This window comes from Pleurodeles waltl, chromosome 7 (genome assembly GCF_031143425.1).
Source record: "Pleurodeles waltl isolate 20211129_DDA chromosome 7, aPleWal1.hap1.20221129, whole genome shotgun sequence".
Taxonomy (NCBI): Eukaryota; Metazoa; Chordata; class Amphibia; order Caudata; family Salamandridae; genus Pleurodeles; species Pleurodeles waltl.
Window position 1 is genome coordinate 871,533,216 of NC_090446.1, and position 17,623 is coordinate 871,550,838.

Genomic DNA, 17,623 nt, shown 5'->3' on the forward strand with positions numbered 1-17,623 from the left:
GTAAGTTAACAGAACAAGAAACATTCTAGCAGGATACTAATTACAAACCTGTGATCAAAATATTTTTAATTTCTTCCAAATTAATTGCAAATGAAAATTCTCCCTAGATTAGTAAAACTTAATTTACAAAGTATCAGGCTATCAATCAATTATAACTTCCTTAAGTCACACTGTACTATATACTGAAAACTACCTTACACCACCTAATGTAATTCCCAAATAAAAATCAGGTCACACTATATTTAAGTTTAAATATCTGCCACATTTTTACAGGCACACACACAAAAAATATATTTTGTGAGAAATGGGTTTATTAATACATTTCAATGCTTTGTGCAATACTAGCACAGACACTAAGCAATTTCAGGTGGATATGCACCACCCAGGTAACCAACATAGCACCCACAACATACATGAACCTTCCTGTATCTTTATGTTTCTGACCTCCAAACAGAATATTCATGCACTTAGGAATTTAGTAAATAGTACTCACCCTTCGGGACTGCAATGGACAGAATCAACAATTCACGGGTTGCAAGCAAGATAAAGGGAAGACAAAAGCAGAAGATAAAGGGTCAATAAAAGTCAAACAGCTTTGAATACGTATTTTGACTTAAAAGGTCATAGTCTTGTGGAACCATGTTGGCCAGCTGCATCTATCAGCAGCACTGGGATGATTTTGATAAAAATAATTATTTCATTTTCACCAGGAGGAATATGAGCTGAAAGGCACAATGTCATTTATCATGCATTATTAGCGTGGCAAGCAAGGGCCATCAGCAACAATGGTGTAACAGTTTTGAATCGCCTCAGCTTCGAAATAGCTGTATGAAGAGCAATGTCATCACAATGATAGTGCTTTGCTTGGAGGAGCTTGTTGGCAAACACAAGTGTTTTGATTGCCATAATTTAAATGCAGACCAGATATTGCTACCAACAATTGGAACATTAATACCCTAACTATATGAATGGCTGTAATTAGAATTGTCCGACAAAAGCCAGGCATACATCTTCAAATAATTTTCCATCAGAGTATTCGTAAACAATTTCATAAGAATCCAAGCAGTGAAATTCTGTCCAGTGGTACCCAACTGAAATTACCTGAGAAGACTGATTTCTGACAGTTATGCCTTGTACGAAGAAACCATCATTTCAACAAAGAGAGCCTTACATCTCTGCTATAATTACACGTTAGTGTAAACATAGCAGGTATTAGAGCAATACTGTATACTTTACAGTGATAATGCACTCAGGAGTTGATTTGTAATTAAAAAAAGCATTCCATTTTTCCTTAGGAACCCACAAATCACACAACCAAAAGGAATACAGACAGTGGATACTCACCCTTGCTCTGTGCACAAAATGTGTTTGTGAGTTTAGCAAATAACTCATCATTCTCAAACTTATCCTCTTTGACATTTATCCAGAAGCAGTTGTCAGAAAGTTCCTTTGGGGTGATCTATGAGTACAGATACATAGGAGTTTGTATAGCAAACAAATAGAAATAAGACTGTATAATAGCTCAGTACATATTCGATGGTTGAAATAAGGAAATAAAATGAACAACAATTCATTTAATTTCTCAAGGATTATACAGAGACGCTAACACATTTTAAAGAAAGTACTGACTTCGTTTGTCTTTCTCTGGACCGTTCATTCCATTAAAAATGCATATAAGCATGTTTTTATATAAACATTAGATATATCCTATGGTGGGGGTTGAATGAGGCTTAGTAGCCCAAGATATCAGACTTTTACCAACAAAGTGATCATCCCTGCCTGGTTAATTTTCCTCAATTTGTTCTTGGTTACCAGCCAATCTCCCCACCAAGAACTGAAACTGCAGGGGAACCCACCATTTCCCTCTGTGATGGTTCAGTGACCTGGTGATCCAGTCCCCACATGGTGGGTGAGCACAGACACAGAGCACAAGTCTGAGTGTTGCTCACCCCGATCCAATCGAGGCTGACGGATGTGACAAATCTGCAGGCCAGATACTTACTCGTCTATGGCACTTCTTAAGAGATGAGAGAAGCTCTACTGAACAGGGCCAGATGTGAGGCCCAATGAAGTGTTGCTCTTATTCTGATGTAGAGGAAAGGTGCACTGGGATTTGGTCTCTCATTAGAACCAATCGTACCAATGGTATCGCAAAGAGGCTGCCATATAAGTCCACCAGGAGCGATGTACAATAAACAAAGAAAAAACTGTCTGTGACTGCTCTCCTCAGATGTATGGGTAGGCCTTGAAAATTGTACTTGCCCACTCACTTTGGCAAGTCATATTTTATGAGATTGAGCTATTTTTAGGACCTACTTGCCCGTTCTTGCAAGTTGACAAAAAACAGCTGTTCTGTTCAGTAAGAAAGTGCTGGAGCAATAAAGATGACTTTAATCTTGTGATCTTGTCACATTAGCTATGTGTTCAGAGACAGAGGCCAAAAGTCAGTTTGTCTTACAATTAATTTTCCTTCTGACTGCAGAGTTACAGGCTTTTGTAAGATGAACTCTCTGACCTGCTGCACAAAGAGTTTTTTAAATGTTGTGTGTGCAAACACGTCAAAATATATTTCAGTATTTGTGAAAGCCCATTGCTTGTACTTCTGTGTGATGAAAAAAATATTTTAAAAGGATGAAAATAAATCACAACACTTGGTGATTTGCAAATGATAAATATGTTTTCTGAAACCCAGTTTTCACATATTATTGTTAATTCACTATATAGCATTATCAGTAAAGCTGCAAGTTAGTGGAGTGGTTTTAGGACATTTCTTGGAAATTTACTGTCAGTAAATGACAGTGAGCTGCCACATCATGCTTTAGTTACATATTTATTAAAAGTGAGTGTTTAAACATAAGCTGAGAAACACTCTTGCCCTGATGGAAATGTTATTAGTAAACTAAGAAGTAAGTCATGAATCATATATTCCCTATATGTGGACTAGATTCTTATTATATATGGAGTAAACATTTGGGCCCTGATTATTAGTTTGGAGGGCGGAAAAGCCTGCCCGCCAAACTCCTGCGGTCGGGTTACCACCTATGCGGCAGCCCTCCCACAGTCCCTATTATAGGTTTCCTGCTGGGCAAGTGGGAAACAGCCCACAACACTGATGCCGGCTCGTAATCGAGCCAGAGGCAATGTTGTGGTGCATCTGGTGCAACAGCAACTGTCATGCTTTTCACTGTCTGATAAGCAGACAGTGAAAAGCGTGACAGGGCTGTCCATGGGGGCCCCTGCACTGCCCATGCAAATTGCATGGACCCCCAGCACTGCATCTCTGCCAGCTTTTACATGACAGCGCAACCGCCATGTAAAAGCCAACAGAGAGGGGGGAAAAAGTGGTGGTGCCTGCGGTCCGACCATGGCACGTTCGCCATGGTCATATGTGGAGGCCGGACCGCTGCATTGGCAGCAGTCCGAACACCACTGCGAGTCTGGTGGTCCTAGGACCGCCAGACTCTTAATGAGGGCCCTAGTCTATTCAATGAAACAAAAGAGGTTTTTTAGTACAGCAGAAATGCTACGCTCACATATTTGAAGGTGCACTCGTATGGGAGAATAAAGAAAAAGGCGACTCAGTAAACTAAAATATTTTTCCTAGCATAACACAACTTGAGACCCATTTATGGATCACGTACATCACAGTTAGGGTGAGTAGATTATTCCAATTACTTGACCTGCAGGTCTAGTAATATTTTTATATTTTTTTTGAGGCCTAATGGGGTATGGGCAGGAGACACTGGCAGGACTAGAGAAGCTGACTAAAAGTTGAGGCCAAATTAAACTGCACAAGGCCCAAGAGGGGGACTAAGCATTTTCTAGGGGAGGAGGTGGTGGAGCCTTCATTGGAGGCTCCTCACTGGTGAGCAGCATTAGCGATCTTAGTCTGTGGGGAATGTCTTTCTTATACCACTGCCCCCCTTCGCTTTAGACTGGAGAGATAAGTGGTTTGCGCCATATGCAGCAGATTCTAAGTAACTGCAAGAGATATCTAGGGGACTCTTAGTATGATACTTTAGAATTAACCAGAATTCTGTGATCTTTTATCGATCTCTTGGTACCCTTTCTGTATAAGTGCAAGGATCTTCAGAGGGTGTCAGGAAACAGGAGTCCACCAAATACCCTTTACTGCATTAGCGGCTAAGAGCCCCCCATGACCAGAATCAGAATGAATTAATATGTTGTTGAGGTAAGATCCTCTATTGGTTGAAGCTGTGCTTGATTAACCCAATGCACCAGGGTCTACCATCTCACAAGCCGATCCTAGTTCACATGCTTCCAGCCCGCAACCCACACGCCAAAACTAGGTTGGTTACTCATGCCCCCATTTGATGTGCTCCTTCCCGGGCCAGTGGGTAAGGCGGGCAGACTACTAGATTCCACATTATACACCAGTTATAAAGTCAGCCAGTGATCTTTGGGCAGACCTTCCCATGACCTCTAGAACTTGACAAATCTTAATCTTGGATTGGGTGCACCTTCTACCCTCCACTGGGAACAGACAAAACTGTTAGAAACCTCTCCTTATGCAAATAATGCAAGATGAGAGATGGATATCCAGATGCAACCAACTATCAAGATGCGGTGGTTAGGAATAAAATGGCCACTGAACCTCCACCCTTCAGACAAAATGTACATGATCTCACAGGCAATTGCAGTGACCAAGAATCCCTCTGAAATTAAAGTGAACTCGGCCACTGTTCATCTGGGGCTCCTACATGAAGATCAGCATTAACTATCAGCATAGGTTGAAAATTATGAGACTGCTTCAGGAGCTTTCCAGACACAACACAATTGCAAAGACAAATGGCTGAAATATTAGACCTTGTATGTTTCCTGGAGGGCAAAGCTGATGATGCTGAGGGACGATCTTGCAACAGCAACATCCACAGACGACCTGTCAGAGGGACTCAAAGGGAACAACCAAATACAATTTGTGAAGACTGAATGGCCATGTTTTCTGTAAAAAGAGCCCACCAAAATCACAAATACTGGTATGCAGCGCAAGCCTCTAGGTCCGGGGTCTTCAAACTGGGGAGGTGGGCCCCCCTAGGGGGCCTCAAGTGATCCCAGTGGGGGGCGCCAGGCTCTGTCCAAAAGAAGCATTATGCAGATAAATGTGCAGAAAACTATTTAATTGCAATGTTTAAATAAATCCAGGCATGTTTAAATATTGTCATCATAATAGAATTCTGGGGGGGGGGAGAGGGGGGAGCAGCATTATAAAGTTTAAAAAACACTGCTCTTGGTGCAAATATTCAAAACGTTTGGGACAAAGAAGCTATTCTGCATGCAGTCAGGATAGCGGGTCATTACAAGACAAAAAGGGCCAAAATAATGATATTCCAAGGCTATATCCTGGCCCTATAACATCATCAATCATCATTCATGGGGTCAAAAGGAAGTTAAGAGATCAAGGTCTGAAATGTCTTGTTCTTCCCAGCAAAGGTGAAAATGATTTCACACCCAAATAATTTGTTTTTCAAAGTCTGAGGATGTTTGGGAGTGGGTAGAGAAACACTCTATTGCAATGGCATTCAAAGGGCTTCCTAAGCCTCAGCATTCACCTAGACGATCTAATAGGTGAAACCAATTTATTACTCAGTGCCAACACATCCTGAATAAAGTTGCCTAGCCAGTGCAAGCATAATGAGAAAGAAAAGCAGTGTTGACTGCTGCCCCACCGCTGTACAGCTCAATCAGAAGCAACTCACTCAGAATGACTGTGACTCCACAGCTTCAGGTGGAGAAACCTCAAAACCTATGAGGAGCACTGGCTCTGAAAAGCTTGCAAGCATCACACCGCAAATGCTGGACGCTCAAATGTAAAGTTTTGTAACTAGATCATGATTTAATTCATCACTCACTAAATCTGGTAGACATATCTTTATATCTCAATGACTGCTTTAATGCTATATGTAGGTCCTCACAAAAGATTTGGGCTGTTACACCTTTGTGTTCTCTACAAATTAAGGATTAACAGTGAGGTGTTCTGAGATCCTGCCAGAAGGAGACGGAAAAAATAACTGACTCTCTCAGGCAAACTGCCACTGCAGTGCAGTGTAGGTACAGGTCTCTCTAGGGTCCTCAAAGGTACAGACCTCATTTTCAAGCTTTCAATGCTAGCTGTTAGTTTTGTCCTCTCATGCTGTGACAAGGACAGCCATTTTTCTATCACAATGTGTTACAGAAATTAAAAAGGCCCTCCTTCCAATATTATTTGTACTATGCTACTACAGCATTTTAAGGAAAATACATCACTTATAGCCTACACTGCAACTATGAAGAAAATGATTCCAGTGATGAACACTATAAAGACGTTTTACAAAACCTAAAGAAGGTGTTCCAAAACATATACAGTTTCCAGAAGCAGGTTGTGTTTGTTATTCCCACTACCTTTTGGTGCCCAAAACATACAAGGGCTTACATCCTATCCTAGACCTTCAGGACCTCAAACTCTTCCTCAAGAAAAAGAAATAAAAAATGCTCACCCTTGCTCTCAGGTCTTGTCTGCCTTGCCTACCCACAGACGTTACCTATGATATGTGGTGGGTCACAAGCACTTTCAATTTACTGTGCTCCCCTTCGGCCTTAACCAGCATGCCTCAGGTGTTCACGAAAGTGATGGCGGTGGTCGCAGTTCATCTGCGTAGGTTGGGGGTTTCAGTCTTCCCCTACCTCAACGACTGGCTGTTGAAGGTGGACTAGCCCTAGAAAGTCATCTCCCACCTTCAGACTAATGTGAACCTCCTGCACACGCTGGGGTTCACTATAAACGTGCCGAAGTCACACCAGACGCTTTCTTTCATCGGAGCTGTTCTGGACACAGTGCAGTTTCAGGCATATCCTTTCGAACAGCAAGTCCAGGATAATCACGCTATGATTCTGATCTTTCAGCCTCTATCTTGGGTTTCGATGAGACTGACTCCGAGGCTGCTGGGCCTCATGGCCTCCTGCATCCTGCTAGTGACACATGCCAGATGGCATACGCAGGTTCTGCAGTGGGACTTGAAGTGGGCGCAGCATCAGGGAAATCTCTCCGACATGGACCAGATCTCGGAGGGGACTGCGAAAGACCTGCAGTGGTGGGTTTTGAATCCGCATTGGGTCAACGGCTGATCCCATTCATTTCCCCAACCAGATCTATCTAAAGTGACGGACGCGTCACTTCTGGGATGGGGCGGCCACATGTGAGAGGTGGTGATCAGAGGCCTCTGGTCGTCTGAGCACTCTGGGCGCCATATGAATCTTTTGGAGCTCCGGGCAATCAGGCTTGCGTTGAAAGCATTTCTTCCCTCTCTCAAAGGGAGAGTAGTGCAAGTGTTCCCGACAACATTGACGCCATGTGGTACTGCAACAAACGGGGTGGGGTAAGTTCCTGGACCCTTTGTCAGGAGGCGCTACCCCCTCTGGACATGGCTGACACATCAGGACATCACCCTAGTGGTTCAACATCTGGCAGGCTCTCTGAACGCCAGAGCAGACGAACTCAGCCATTGATGCATAGCCGATCACAAATGGTGTCTCCTTCTGGAGGTGGCGCAAGGTCTCTTTCAGCAGTGGGGAGAGCCTTGGTTAGATCTGTTCGCCTCCGCAGAGAACGCGCAATGACAGCTGTTTTGCTCTTTGGAGTTTCCAAGGCGGCACTCGCTCGGACATGCTTCACGTCTTGAGAGGAACTCCAGGCCTCCTTTCCGTCTATACCACTTCTGACCAGAGTTCTCAAGAAGATCAGGTACGACCGGGCCCAAGTCATCTTGGCGGCTCCGGAATGGGCACGGAGAGTATGGTATCCAGAGTTACTGAGCATGGCCACCGATCCACCACTCAGACTGCCCCATCGGGAGGATCTTCTGTCACAGCAGCAGGGGACGGTTCTCCACCCGAACATGTCCAATCTCCGCATTCATGCGTGGAGATTGAGCGGCAGCAGTTGAAGGCTTTTGACCTTCCACCCGAAGTCTGTGATGTTATCTTGGCAGCCAGACATCCCTCCACCAAAACGGTATACGCCTGACGTTGGCATAAATTTGTGGCATGGTGTACCAGCAAATCTGTTGATCCCCTCTCTGCTTCTCTTTCCGAGGGTCTTTTGTTCATTCTTTCTTTGGCCCAGTAGGGCTCCGCATTGGCTATTTATTGGCTATCTCTGCATTTCTTAGGTTGCCTGATCAGCCTTCCCTCTTTAAGTCTTCTATTGTTAGTAGGTTCCTTAATGGCCTTGCTCGTTTGTTTCCTCCCACCCCGTTTATCATGCCTCAGTGGGACCTAGATTGTCCTTACTTACTTAATGTGTGCGCCCTTTGAGCCGATGCACAATTGTCCATTATGGTTCATTATTTTCAAAACTGTTTTTCTTGCTGCCATCACTTCTGCTCGCAGAGTGAGTGAGCTTCAGGCTCTATCTTCTAAGCCCCGATTTTTGTCTGGGCACTCTGACAAAGCGGTGTTACGCACTAAGGCTTCCTTCCTTCCCAAAGTGGTTACACCTTGTCATGTAGGCCAGTCCATCACCTTGCCTACTTTTTATGCACCTCAACATCCTTCTCATGAGGAGAGGAGACTCCACCGCCTGGATCCAAAAAGAGCGGTGGCGTTCTATCTCAATCATACTAAAGATTTCCGGGTGGACAATCAACTCTTTGTTGGATATATGGGTGTGAAGAAAGGGAAGGCGGTGCAAAAACATACCATCTCTCAATGGGTACTTCTTTGCATCAAGAAGCAACCCCCTGAGGGCTTGCGTGCTCATTCCACCAGAGAAACTGCTGCTTCCACTGCGTTAGCACACGGAGTTCCTGTCCTGGATATCTGCCAGGCTGCTACGTGGGCATCCTTGCAAACCTTCACTAAACATTACTGCCTGGACAGTCAGGTCTGTCAGGACGGCTACTTTGGTTGTTCGGTCCTGCAGGACTTTCTAGTGATCTTGGTTCACAGCCCGCCTCTGAGGATGGCATTGTTTGGGTATCTATTCTAAGGTAAGGAATCTACAACTAGAAGTCTCTATCAGATGTACAAGTTACTTACCGTCGGTAACAGTAGAGACATATTCTAGTTGCAGATTACTTACCGACCCACCCAATCTCCTCGCTTGCAAACTGATTTCTAGGAACAGGTCTTCCCCATTCAAGGCCTTAGTTCTGGCACACCTATTTCAGTGTTCTTTGCGGCTCTGTGCTTTGGCATGGAAAGTTGTGAAAAGAAACTGACGTCACTGTGCTGAGGTGGTTTCTATGTACTACTCCCGACGTCATCACAGTGACTAAGATGCCAACGACGCCCACATAGTTGACCGACGTCATCTACCAACGCGCAAGGGTACTGCTCGAGAAAAAATCTCTGGATCCAGTCTGACTTCTGAGGGAAAATTCTAAGGTGAGGAATCTGCAACTAGAAGTCTCTAGCATATACAGGGAGTGCAGAATTATTAGGCAAGTTGTATTTTTGAGGATTAATATTATTATTGAACAACAACCATGTTCTCAATGAACCCAAAAAACTCATTAATATCAAAGCTGAATATTTTTGGAAGTAGTCTTTAGTTTGTTTTTAGTTTTAGCTATGTTAGGGGGATATCTGTGTGTGCAGGTGACTATTACTGTGCATAATTATTAGGCAACTTAACAAAAAAAAATATATACCCATTTCAATTATTTATTACCAGTGAAACCAATATAACATCTCAACATTCACAAATATACATTTCTGACATTCAAAAACAAAACAAAAACAAATCAGTGACCAATATAGCCACCTTTCTTTGCAAGGACACTCAAAAGCCTGCCATCCATGTGTTTTGATCTGTTCACCATCAACATTGCGTGCAGCAGCAACCACAGCCTCCCAGACACTGTTCAGAGAGGTGTACTGTTTTCCCTCCTTGTAAATCTCACATTTGATGATGGACCACAGGTTCTCAATGGGGTTCAGTTCAGGTGAACAAGGAGGCCATGTCATTAGATTTCCTTCTTTTATACCCTTTCTTGCCAGCCACGCTGTGGAGTACTTGGACGCGTGTGATGGAGCATTGTCCTGCATGAAAATCATGTTTTTCTTGAAGGATGCAGACTTCTTCCTGTACCACTGCTTGAAGAAGGTGTCTTCCAGGAACTGGCAGTAGGACTGGGAGTTGAGCTTGACTCCATCCTCAACCCGAAAAGGCCCCACAAGCTCATCTTTGATGATACCAGCCCAAACCAGTACTCCACCTCCACCTTGCTGGCGTCTGAGTCGGACTGGAGCTCTCTGCCCTTTACCAATCCAGCCACGGGCCCATCCATCTGGCCCATCAAGACTCACTCTCATTTCATCAGTCCATAAAACCTTAGAAAAATCAGTCTTGAGATATTTATTGGCCCAGTCTTGACGTTTCAGCTTGTGTGTCTTGTTCAGTGGTGGTCGTCTTTCAGCCTTTCTTACCTTGGCCATGTCTCTGAGTATTGCACACCTTGTGCTTTTGGGCACTCCAGTGATGTTGCAGCTCTGAAATATGGCCAAACTGGTGGCAAGTGGCATCGTGGCAGCTGCACGCTTGACTTTTCTCAGTTCATGGGCAGTTATTTTGCGCCTTGGTTTTTCCACACGCTTCTTGCGACCCTGTTGACTATTTTGAATGAAACGCTTGATTGTTCGATGATCACGCTTCAGAAGCTTTGCAATTTTAAGAGTGCTGCATCCCTCTGCAAGATATCTCACTATTTTTGACTTTTCTGAGCCTGTCAAGTCCTTCTTTTGACCCATTTTGCCAAAGGAAAGGAAGTTGCCTAATAATTATGCACACCTGATATAGGGTGTTGATGTCATTAGACCACACCCCTTCTCATTACAGAGATGCACATCACCTAATATGCTTAACTGGTAGTAGGCTTTCGAGCCTATACAGCTTGGAGTAAGACAACATGCATAAAGAGGATGATGTGGTCAAAATACTAATTTGCCTAATAATTCTGCACTCCCTGTAGGTGGTATACAGAGATAAAGAAAATTGTGACGATTTCAAAGATGAAGACCCGCCAAGAATTCAGACCTATAATGGCCGATTTACAGTTGTGATGGATAAATATAAATTGATAATTGAGGCCTTGAAGACTAAAGTGCTGAAAAAAGAAAGAAATTGTCAAAAATTCTGAGAGCTACACAGGAGACTCAAGAATCAGTGCATTCATATAATGAAAGATTAATGCAGATCTGTAGGCAATACAGTGGAGTCCATGACCTCATGAAAGAAGGCGTTAGTGAATTTGTTTCAGTTTGCATCCACAGATCAGTTCTCATAGATTGCAAAGTGTGATGTGTTGGCAAGCAAAACCTCTTGATGAGATTTTTTAAATATGCCAAGTACTACATTGATTGTTTCAAGGTGAAACAGAGAAAGATTAAAGAGAAACCCATGGTGGCTCAGACAAAGTTTTCAGAAAGGTGACAGAAAAAGAATCTGTTCGGAGAAGTTACATTCTTATTTTGGGTCTCAGTGGTGTAACATAAGCCCCAGCGCTCCAAGGGGCACTCTTCGGCAAGAGTAATAGGTACTATGCCAGGTAGTGGGGGCTCCCTCCAAGTACTTTGCAGGGGCCCCTCAAGTTTCATTACGCCACTGATGAGTCCAGTTTTGTTTCAGGTGCGAATTTGGGTATGCAGGGAGTTAGTGTGCAGAGTAATGATTCTCAATAAGAGAAGGATGGAGCAAGGATTCCATGGGTTGTTCTTCAAGGTAGAGGTTTTATCAGTAATTCCAATATTAATTTGTTGAAAAAGACTACAGTACATTTCTGTGGAAAACTTGGTCACTGGAAGCGAAAGTGTAAATCTAATCCAGATAGAATACAAAACAAATCATAAATTGTTCCAGAATAAAGTGGAATATGAATCAGATGGCAAAAAATAGGATGCCTCAGTCAGTAGCCCCAGCCCAAATGGCCTCTATAAAGAACATGGATCATCAAAGATAATTCAATGGTAACTTGCCTCCAGTCCCAAGAATGAACTATAATATGCAGAATGAAACACAATGTTTAAAAAAAAAAAAATCCTACTTTCCAGCAAAATTTTTCAGTGATGAGCAATAATTTCCACAGATTGTATCGAGATTAGGAGCTCCTACTAGACAATCAATTGCAGTCACAATGATGGTGCCTGAGGGGAGTAAAGGATTGCATGCACAGTGCAGTCCTAGAGGTGTGCCAGAGAAGTCCATATGCATATGAGGTGAATGCACACCAAGTATAATTTCTGATTAATACAGCTGCTACCTGTTCAACGGTTCGGCCGATGGAGGTTCCAAACCTGTCCCTCTCAGCATAAAAATTAAAAAATTGTAGGTATTAGCAATACACAAATCATTAATAAGGTGTCAGCAAATGTCCTTATAAAAACTGGATTTATACAGAATGACCAGTAGTGCATAATTTAAGATACTAGCCCAGTTAATGTTTTGGGTAATAACCTTCTGTGCAAGATGAACTGCATACTTTATTGTACTCTAGATAGTGTAGCAATTCAGACACATGATGAGGATACAGATTATAAACAAAAACTCAAAAGAATGGAGAGTGGGATTGTTCCCACCTGTTACACAGTAGGACTTGCCTCACGATTTAATATATACAATGAAAGAGGAATTTTGGGACTTTACAGGTAAATGAATTGGTTTAATCTAAAGTGCAGAGCCAGTACGAATCAAAGTGAAACCTAATGCAGTTTTTCCTCCTATTTCTTAGTATTTCTAAAAGAAGTGGAGGGTACAGACACTGTTGAAAAAATGACTGCACAAGGCATCTTATAGAAAGGGCTTAGAAGCCCTTGCAACTCCCCTATCATGGGATTTAAAAGGAAAATAGTGGAAAATGGAGAACAGTGCAGGACCTATGCAAAATTACAACATTTTCTGTCCCATGTTGTCCTGTGGTACAAATTACTGCTGTCATTTTGTTCCAAATCCCTTCTGATGGAGAGTGGTTTACTATAATTGATTTGTGCCAAGCGTACTTCTCCACCCCTCTTCATGAGGATAGCCAGCATCTCTCTGCGTTCAGATTTGTCATCTTCTTCTGACATTCAAAGGGTGGGAGCTCCTCCGCAGATAATTTTGATGGTTCTGAAGAGGAAAGAGCTGAAGGTACATCCCTTCATTGCTGAGTGATACTAAGGACCTTGAACGTGACACTAACAGTAAGTAGTGACTCAAATTAGCAAACAAGCGGTCATGCCACTGAGGTTTGTCTGGGAGCCTTGGTGGGAACAGGGGGTCAGATTGTTCAACATCAAGGGATGAACAGAACTCTCTCTGGCTAGAAGAAGTGGACCCAAAGGAGTTTTTCCACACTCTTCGATTTCTGAACTAAGTAGGACTCCCTCCCTCTCATACTACTGTACAGATTCTCCTGAAAAATCTTGCACTTCCAAAATGCTTAACTTATTCTGAATAACACTAGGGTACAGTGCAGCTTCTGGAATGCTTAAAGCTTCTGGTTTCCCTCGAGGTACAGACTAGGAACAGAGGCACAACTTCCTTTTCTTTAGATGTTCTGGCTCACTATATGAGGAAACAATAGTAAATGTGCCTGCTGACTATACTGAAGAACATGATGCATGATTGGCAGGCGATTACCCAAAAGTGTGCATGGAAAGATTAGGTCGGTTTCCCGGAACCAGGCGGTAACCTTGTGCCACCAGTCTGTCAACTGCAGGAACAGACTTGGATTTATCCCAAGCCACCAGTAACGGATCCAAGAGGGCATCAATAAATGACAGTAAAGGTACCACCGGTTTAAGAACCTCAGTGAGGATAATGGTCTTAACTTCAAAAGTGGGGAGTTGAAAATCCAGCACTTCTGTTGCTTTCTTAACTGTGGGAAATGAGATCACTTTTGTGGTAGGGAGCCCAGTCAGAAATTCCATCACCAACTCAGTTGAGGTGTCCAGCCTGCTAGCTGATGCCAGGCCTGCTAGCTCATAACTCTGGCCATTGGTATGATCATTATCTACCGATAGGTTTGGATTCAAAGGGTCTGAATCTGATCCAAACAGGTAATGGGATACTGTTCCTGTTCTATTCTTCCTCAATGAGGGAGCCGTTTCGCAGAGCTGCTTCAGGGGGACCAGCACTGGAGGAAGAGGTAGCAGTGGCGTTGGTGTCACAACATATGGGTAAGATTACTGAAAGTCATCTTGTTAACCAATCTCTATCTTTTGCAAAGCTGAGACTAATTATATGCATGTTGATTTGTGACAGGCTCCTGGTCTGCCATAAGGTTGGAAACAATTGTTTGAAAGCACTTGAACTTTATATATTTTTATAACCATTAGTTTCATATGGAGGCAAAAATCTAATTTTGAATGTGACATGATTAATTTATGTAATATTGAAAAAGGAAATGAAGATACACCAAAAGAAATTTGGGTTGTCATTCTTAATTAATGACAACTTTGAACTTTTATCTTAAAAATCTTAAACATGATAAAGAAGGGAAGGTTTAAGAGTGGTTGAAAGTTATAGGTTTTCATATTTGTGAATATATTGTCCTAATCCATTAGAAATAAGGACATTTATTATAAACCGCTTTAAGTTGGATAAACTTCTTTATCTTTCTACAAATTAGCTGCAGGATAAGAAAGGTTCAACTATTACAATCTTGTATGTTCTGCTCAGAATCTAATATTAATTCATGTACAAACACAATGCATCCTAACTGCTTTTCTTTTTTTTCTTTTCTTTTTTAAACACACACATCAAATATTTGCCAAAATAAAAGAAACACAAAAGGCAGTGGCCTCAGCCTTCATGCCAAGTTTAGTGTTTATCTATCCAGTTTTCTCTTAATGTGTAGCAAATCCTAGATATTCCATATGGTAACTTGAATAGGTAAATAACTTTTGGCACCAGACTTTAGCTTTCTACCCCACCCATTCCTTGATCAGTCTCCCAATATGTTCCAACATTACAGTTAGAAACCCAGTATTTCTTTTTTTAATATTCCAAGTAGATTAATCAAACTTGCCCATTGTAGTAGGCAAAGAAAACTATTATCCTTCGGAGTAACTAATGTATGCACATTACTGTAGCTCAGCATTGCCGACTCTGAAATATCTCTCTGTTTGTGGCTTGCTCCAAAAAATTCCCCTTTGAGGCTGATGCTGCTGAAGCATTTTCCCTGCCCACAGAATGGTATTTTAGTAGGAAAACATCAAGTACATCTACCAGTGTGCTTAAGGACTCTCTAATGCATAACATGGTTTAAAGCATGTGAAGTCTGCCTGTAAGGACATAGTTTAAGGGGGGCTCAACTCATTAACTGCAGCAGAACAGGGTAAAATTAATGTTGAAAGGCAGCTGTATTAAAATGGACTGTTTAAAAAAAAATCCAATATAAGGAATAGAGACACCTTATACCCCAAGAGTAGGAAATTATTGAAAGCGTGGCATATAAATGGATGTATGGTCTCAGCTCTGTAGATTTTTGCCCTTAAAGAAATTAATAGAGGTACACCCTTTCCTCTGTGTATAGTTTTTTCCAGCTCATGCGCTAATATCCTTCAAGTTGCATAGTATGGCACAACATTCACAACAACAGTATCATTGAATTGTTATGGGTAAAGACATTTCTTAAGGGGATTCTTAATAAGGATAGTGTGCTAAAAGGTACAATTTTGGAAAAGGTCTGTAAGAGACATGATGACAGGAACACCTCCATAAATTATACAGGATAGATCAGCACAGTTTTTGCTCGGGATCAGCACTTTAGAGCATAAAGAAAACTAACTTGGCTTCATTGGCTGGCATCTCTTAACAAGACCTTTTCTGGCATTTGCACAGACATGAGGCTAATGAAGGAATGCTTCTTTTGTAGACTGTGCTTGGGCTCCTCATTTTGATGGTGGATGCCATTCAACTCTATAAAAATAAAATCACTAAACATTTTATGTACTGGCATACAAAGCTAATGTAATGGAGACACAGAAGGTTGTCATTGACAAGGCCTCAAGTAAAGTCATTCTTGCACTCAGGCCTCTTTCTCATTAAGTGCTAGCACATCTGCTTGATATACTGACTAACCTCACTTAACGTCCCAGAAAGAGAAAGAGAGGGCAAATGAGTCACGGTATAAGTAGAGATTTATTATGACAACCGAGAACAAGTGGGCTAATGAGTGTGGAAGAATATGTTCAAATTGCTGAATATACTAAATATAGGCTGATCAATAGGCCTCCACATACTCTATTATAGACAATCAGGAGGCTTTTGTAAAAATTCCTTATGGTATAGCAGAAATTACCTTGGCCCAATTTGGCCTTTTCAACTGCACTTCTGGCTTGTAGTCCTTCTTTGGAGCCAATCCATATGGCAGAGTAGGTACTGCAGGGGCGCCCCAACCTGGGAATGCAGGGGCAAATGGTGGTCCACCCATTCCTGGTGGTGGGGGTGGTGCACCTGGAAATGCTGGAGGTGGTGGTGGCGGGGGTATTCCAGGACCTCCAGGAAAGGGCGGGGGAGGTGGAATGCCAGGGCCCCCAGGTAAAGGAGGTGGAGGGGGAATGCCAGGAAAACCTGGTAGAGGTGGGGGAGGTGGTATGCCTGTAGAACCAGGAAGAGGCGGTGGTGGTGGTATTCCAGAAGAACCAGGAAGTGGTGGCGGCGGTGGTGGTGGTGGGGGTATGGTTCCTGAGAGTGATGATGGTAGTGGTGGTGGTGGGGGAGGAGGAGGTGGAGCACCTGTACCACTGCCACCAGGGAGTGGAGGAGCTGTTGGAGGAGGTACAACTCCAGGGAGAGGTGGAGCAGGAGGAGGAGCAGTACCAGAATTCGAAGCAGCAGCAGTTACAAGAGAAAGGCTGGCCACTTCCTTTTTAGTGTCTTCAAGCTTCTTTGACAGATTGGTCATCTACAAACAAAACAAAACAAACAATTAGAGTAAGTAAAATCACACATTACCGAAATTATAGGCAACTGTACAAGAAATCGTTATCTCAAGTAACACTTAACTTAATTACCAACAATCATTAGCCTGAAATATGAATCAATGTTAAGATTTGAAATGCCTTACCAAAAACATAGGGTAACCAAAAGAGCCCAAAGCACCCATGAATGTTGCCAGTAAATATTACTTGCTGTAGTAACTGAGGAATCCAGTGGTCCACCAGACATTAACATTACCAAAGAAGTGGCAATGAAAGTCACACTAGAATGTGAAACAAACTATAAAGAGAAGATAGTCAAGAGCACACCCAGCTGCCCTGAAAAATGGTGGCTTCGGGCTCTATACTTTGCATTAAACAAGGATAAATGTTAACATTTGAAATCAGACAAAGTGTGTTAAACAGTCCAAAAGACAAGACATACTGAGGAGGACTGGAGCTACTAGGGTATGTTATCTATAAACTACACTTGTGATGTGAACTTAAATTAGTAACCTACTATTAAACAGCTATAGGTGCACCTGTTTGCAAGAGGTGTTTATTCCTGTGCATAATTTTGCCTTGCTGAAAGCAATGATGGTTCTCCAAGCTAGCTGCTTAGAGCAGCTTCATCATGACCAAATGTGAAGATATTGGACTTTATATCAGCACCATCGGAGCACTAGCATCAGTTCCTTGCCGATTTTCGGGTTTCATGCAAGGTGTA

At 42.5% G+C, this 17,623-nt stretch overlaps 1 protein-coding gene across 1 annotated transcript in view; it reads right to left on the minus strand.

Moving 5' to 3' along the window:
• DIAPH1 (diaphanous related formin 1) overlaps positions 1-17,623 on the minus strand; it is a 978,623-nt gene that overhangs the window by 349,775 nt on the left and 611,225 nt on the right. Inside the window, exons 16-17 of the mRNA XM_069199475.1 lie at positions 16,278-16,883; positions 1,345-1,459 (exon numbers count right to left, since the gene is read on the minus strand). Coding sequence (XP_069055576.1) covers positions 1,345-1,459; positions 16,278-16,883 — 721 coding nt within the window. The remainder of the gene's footprint in view (positions 1-1,344; positions 1,460-16,277; positions 16,884-17,623) is intronic.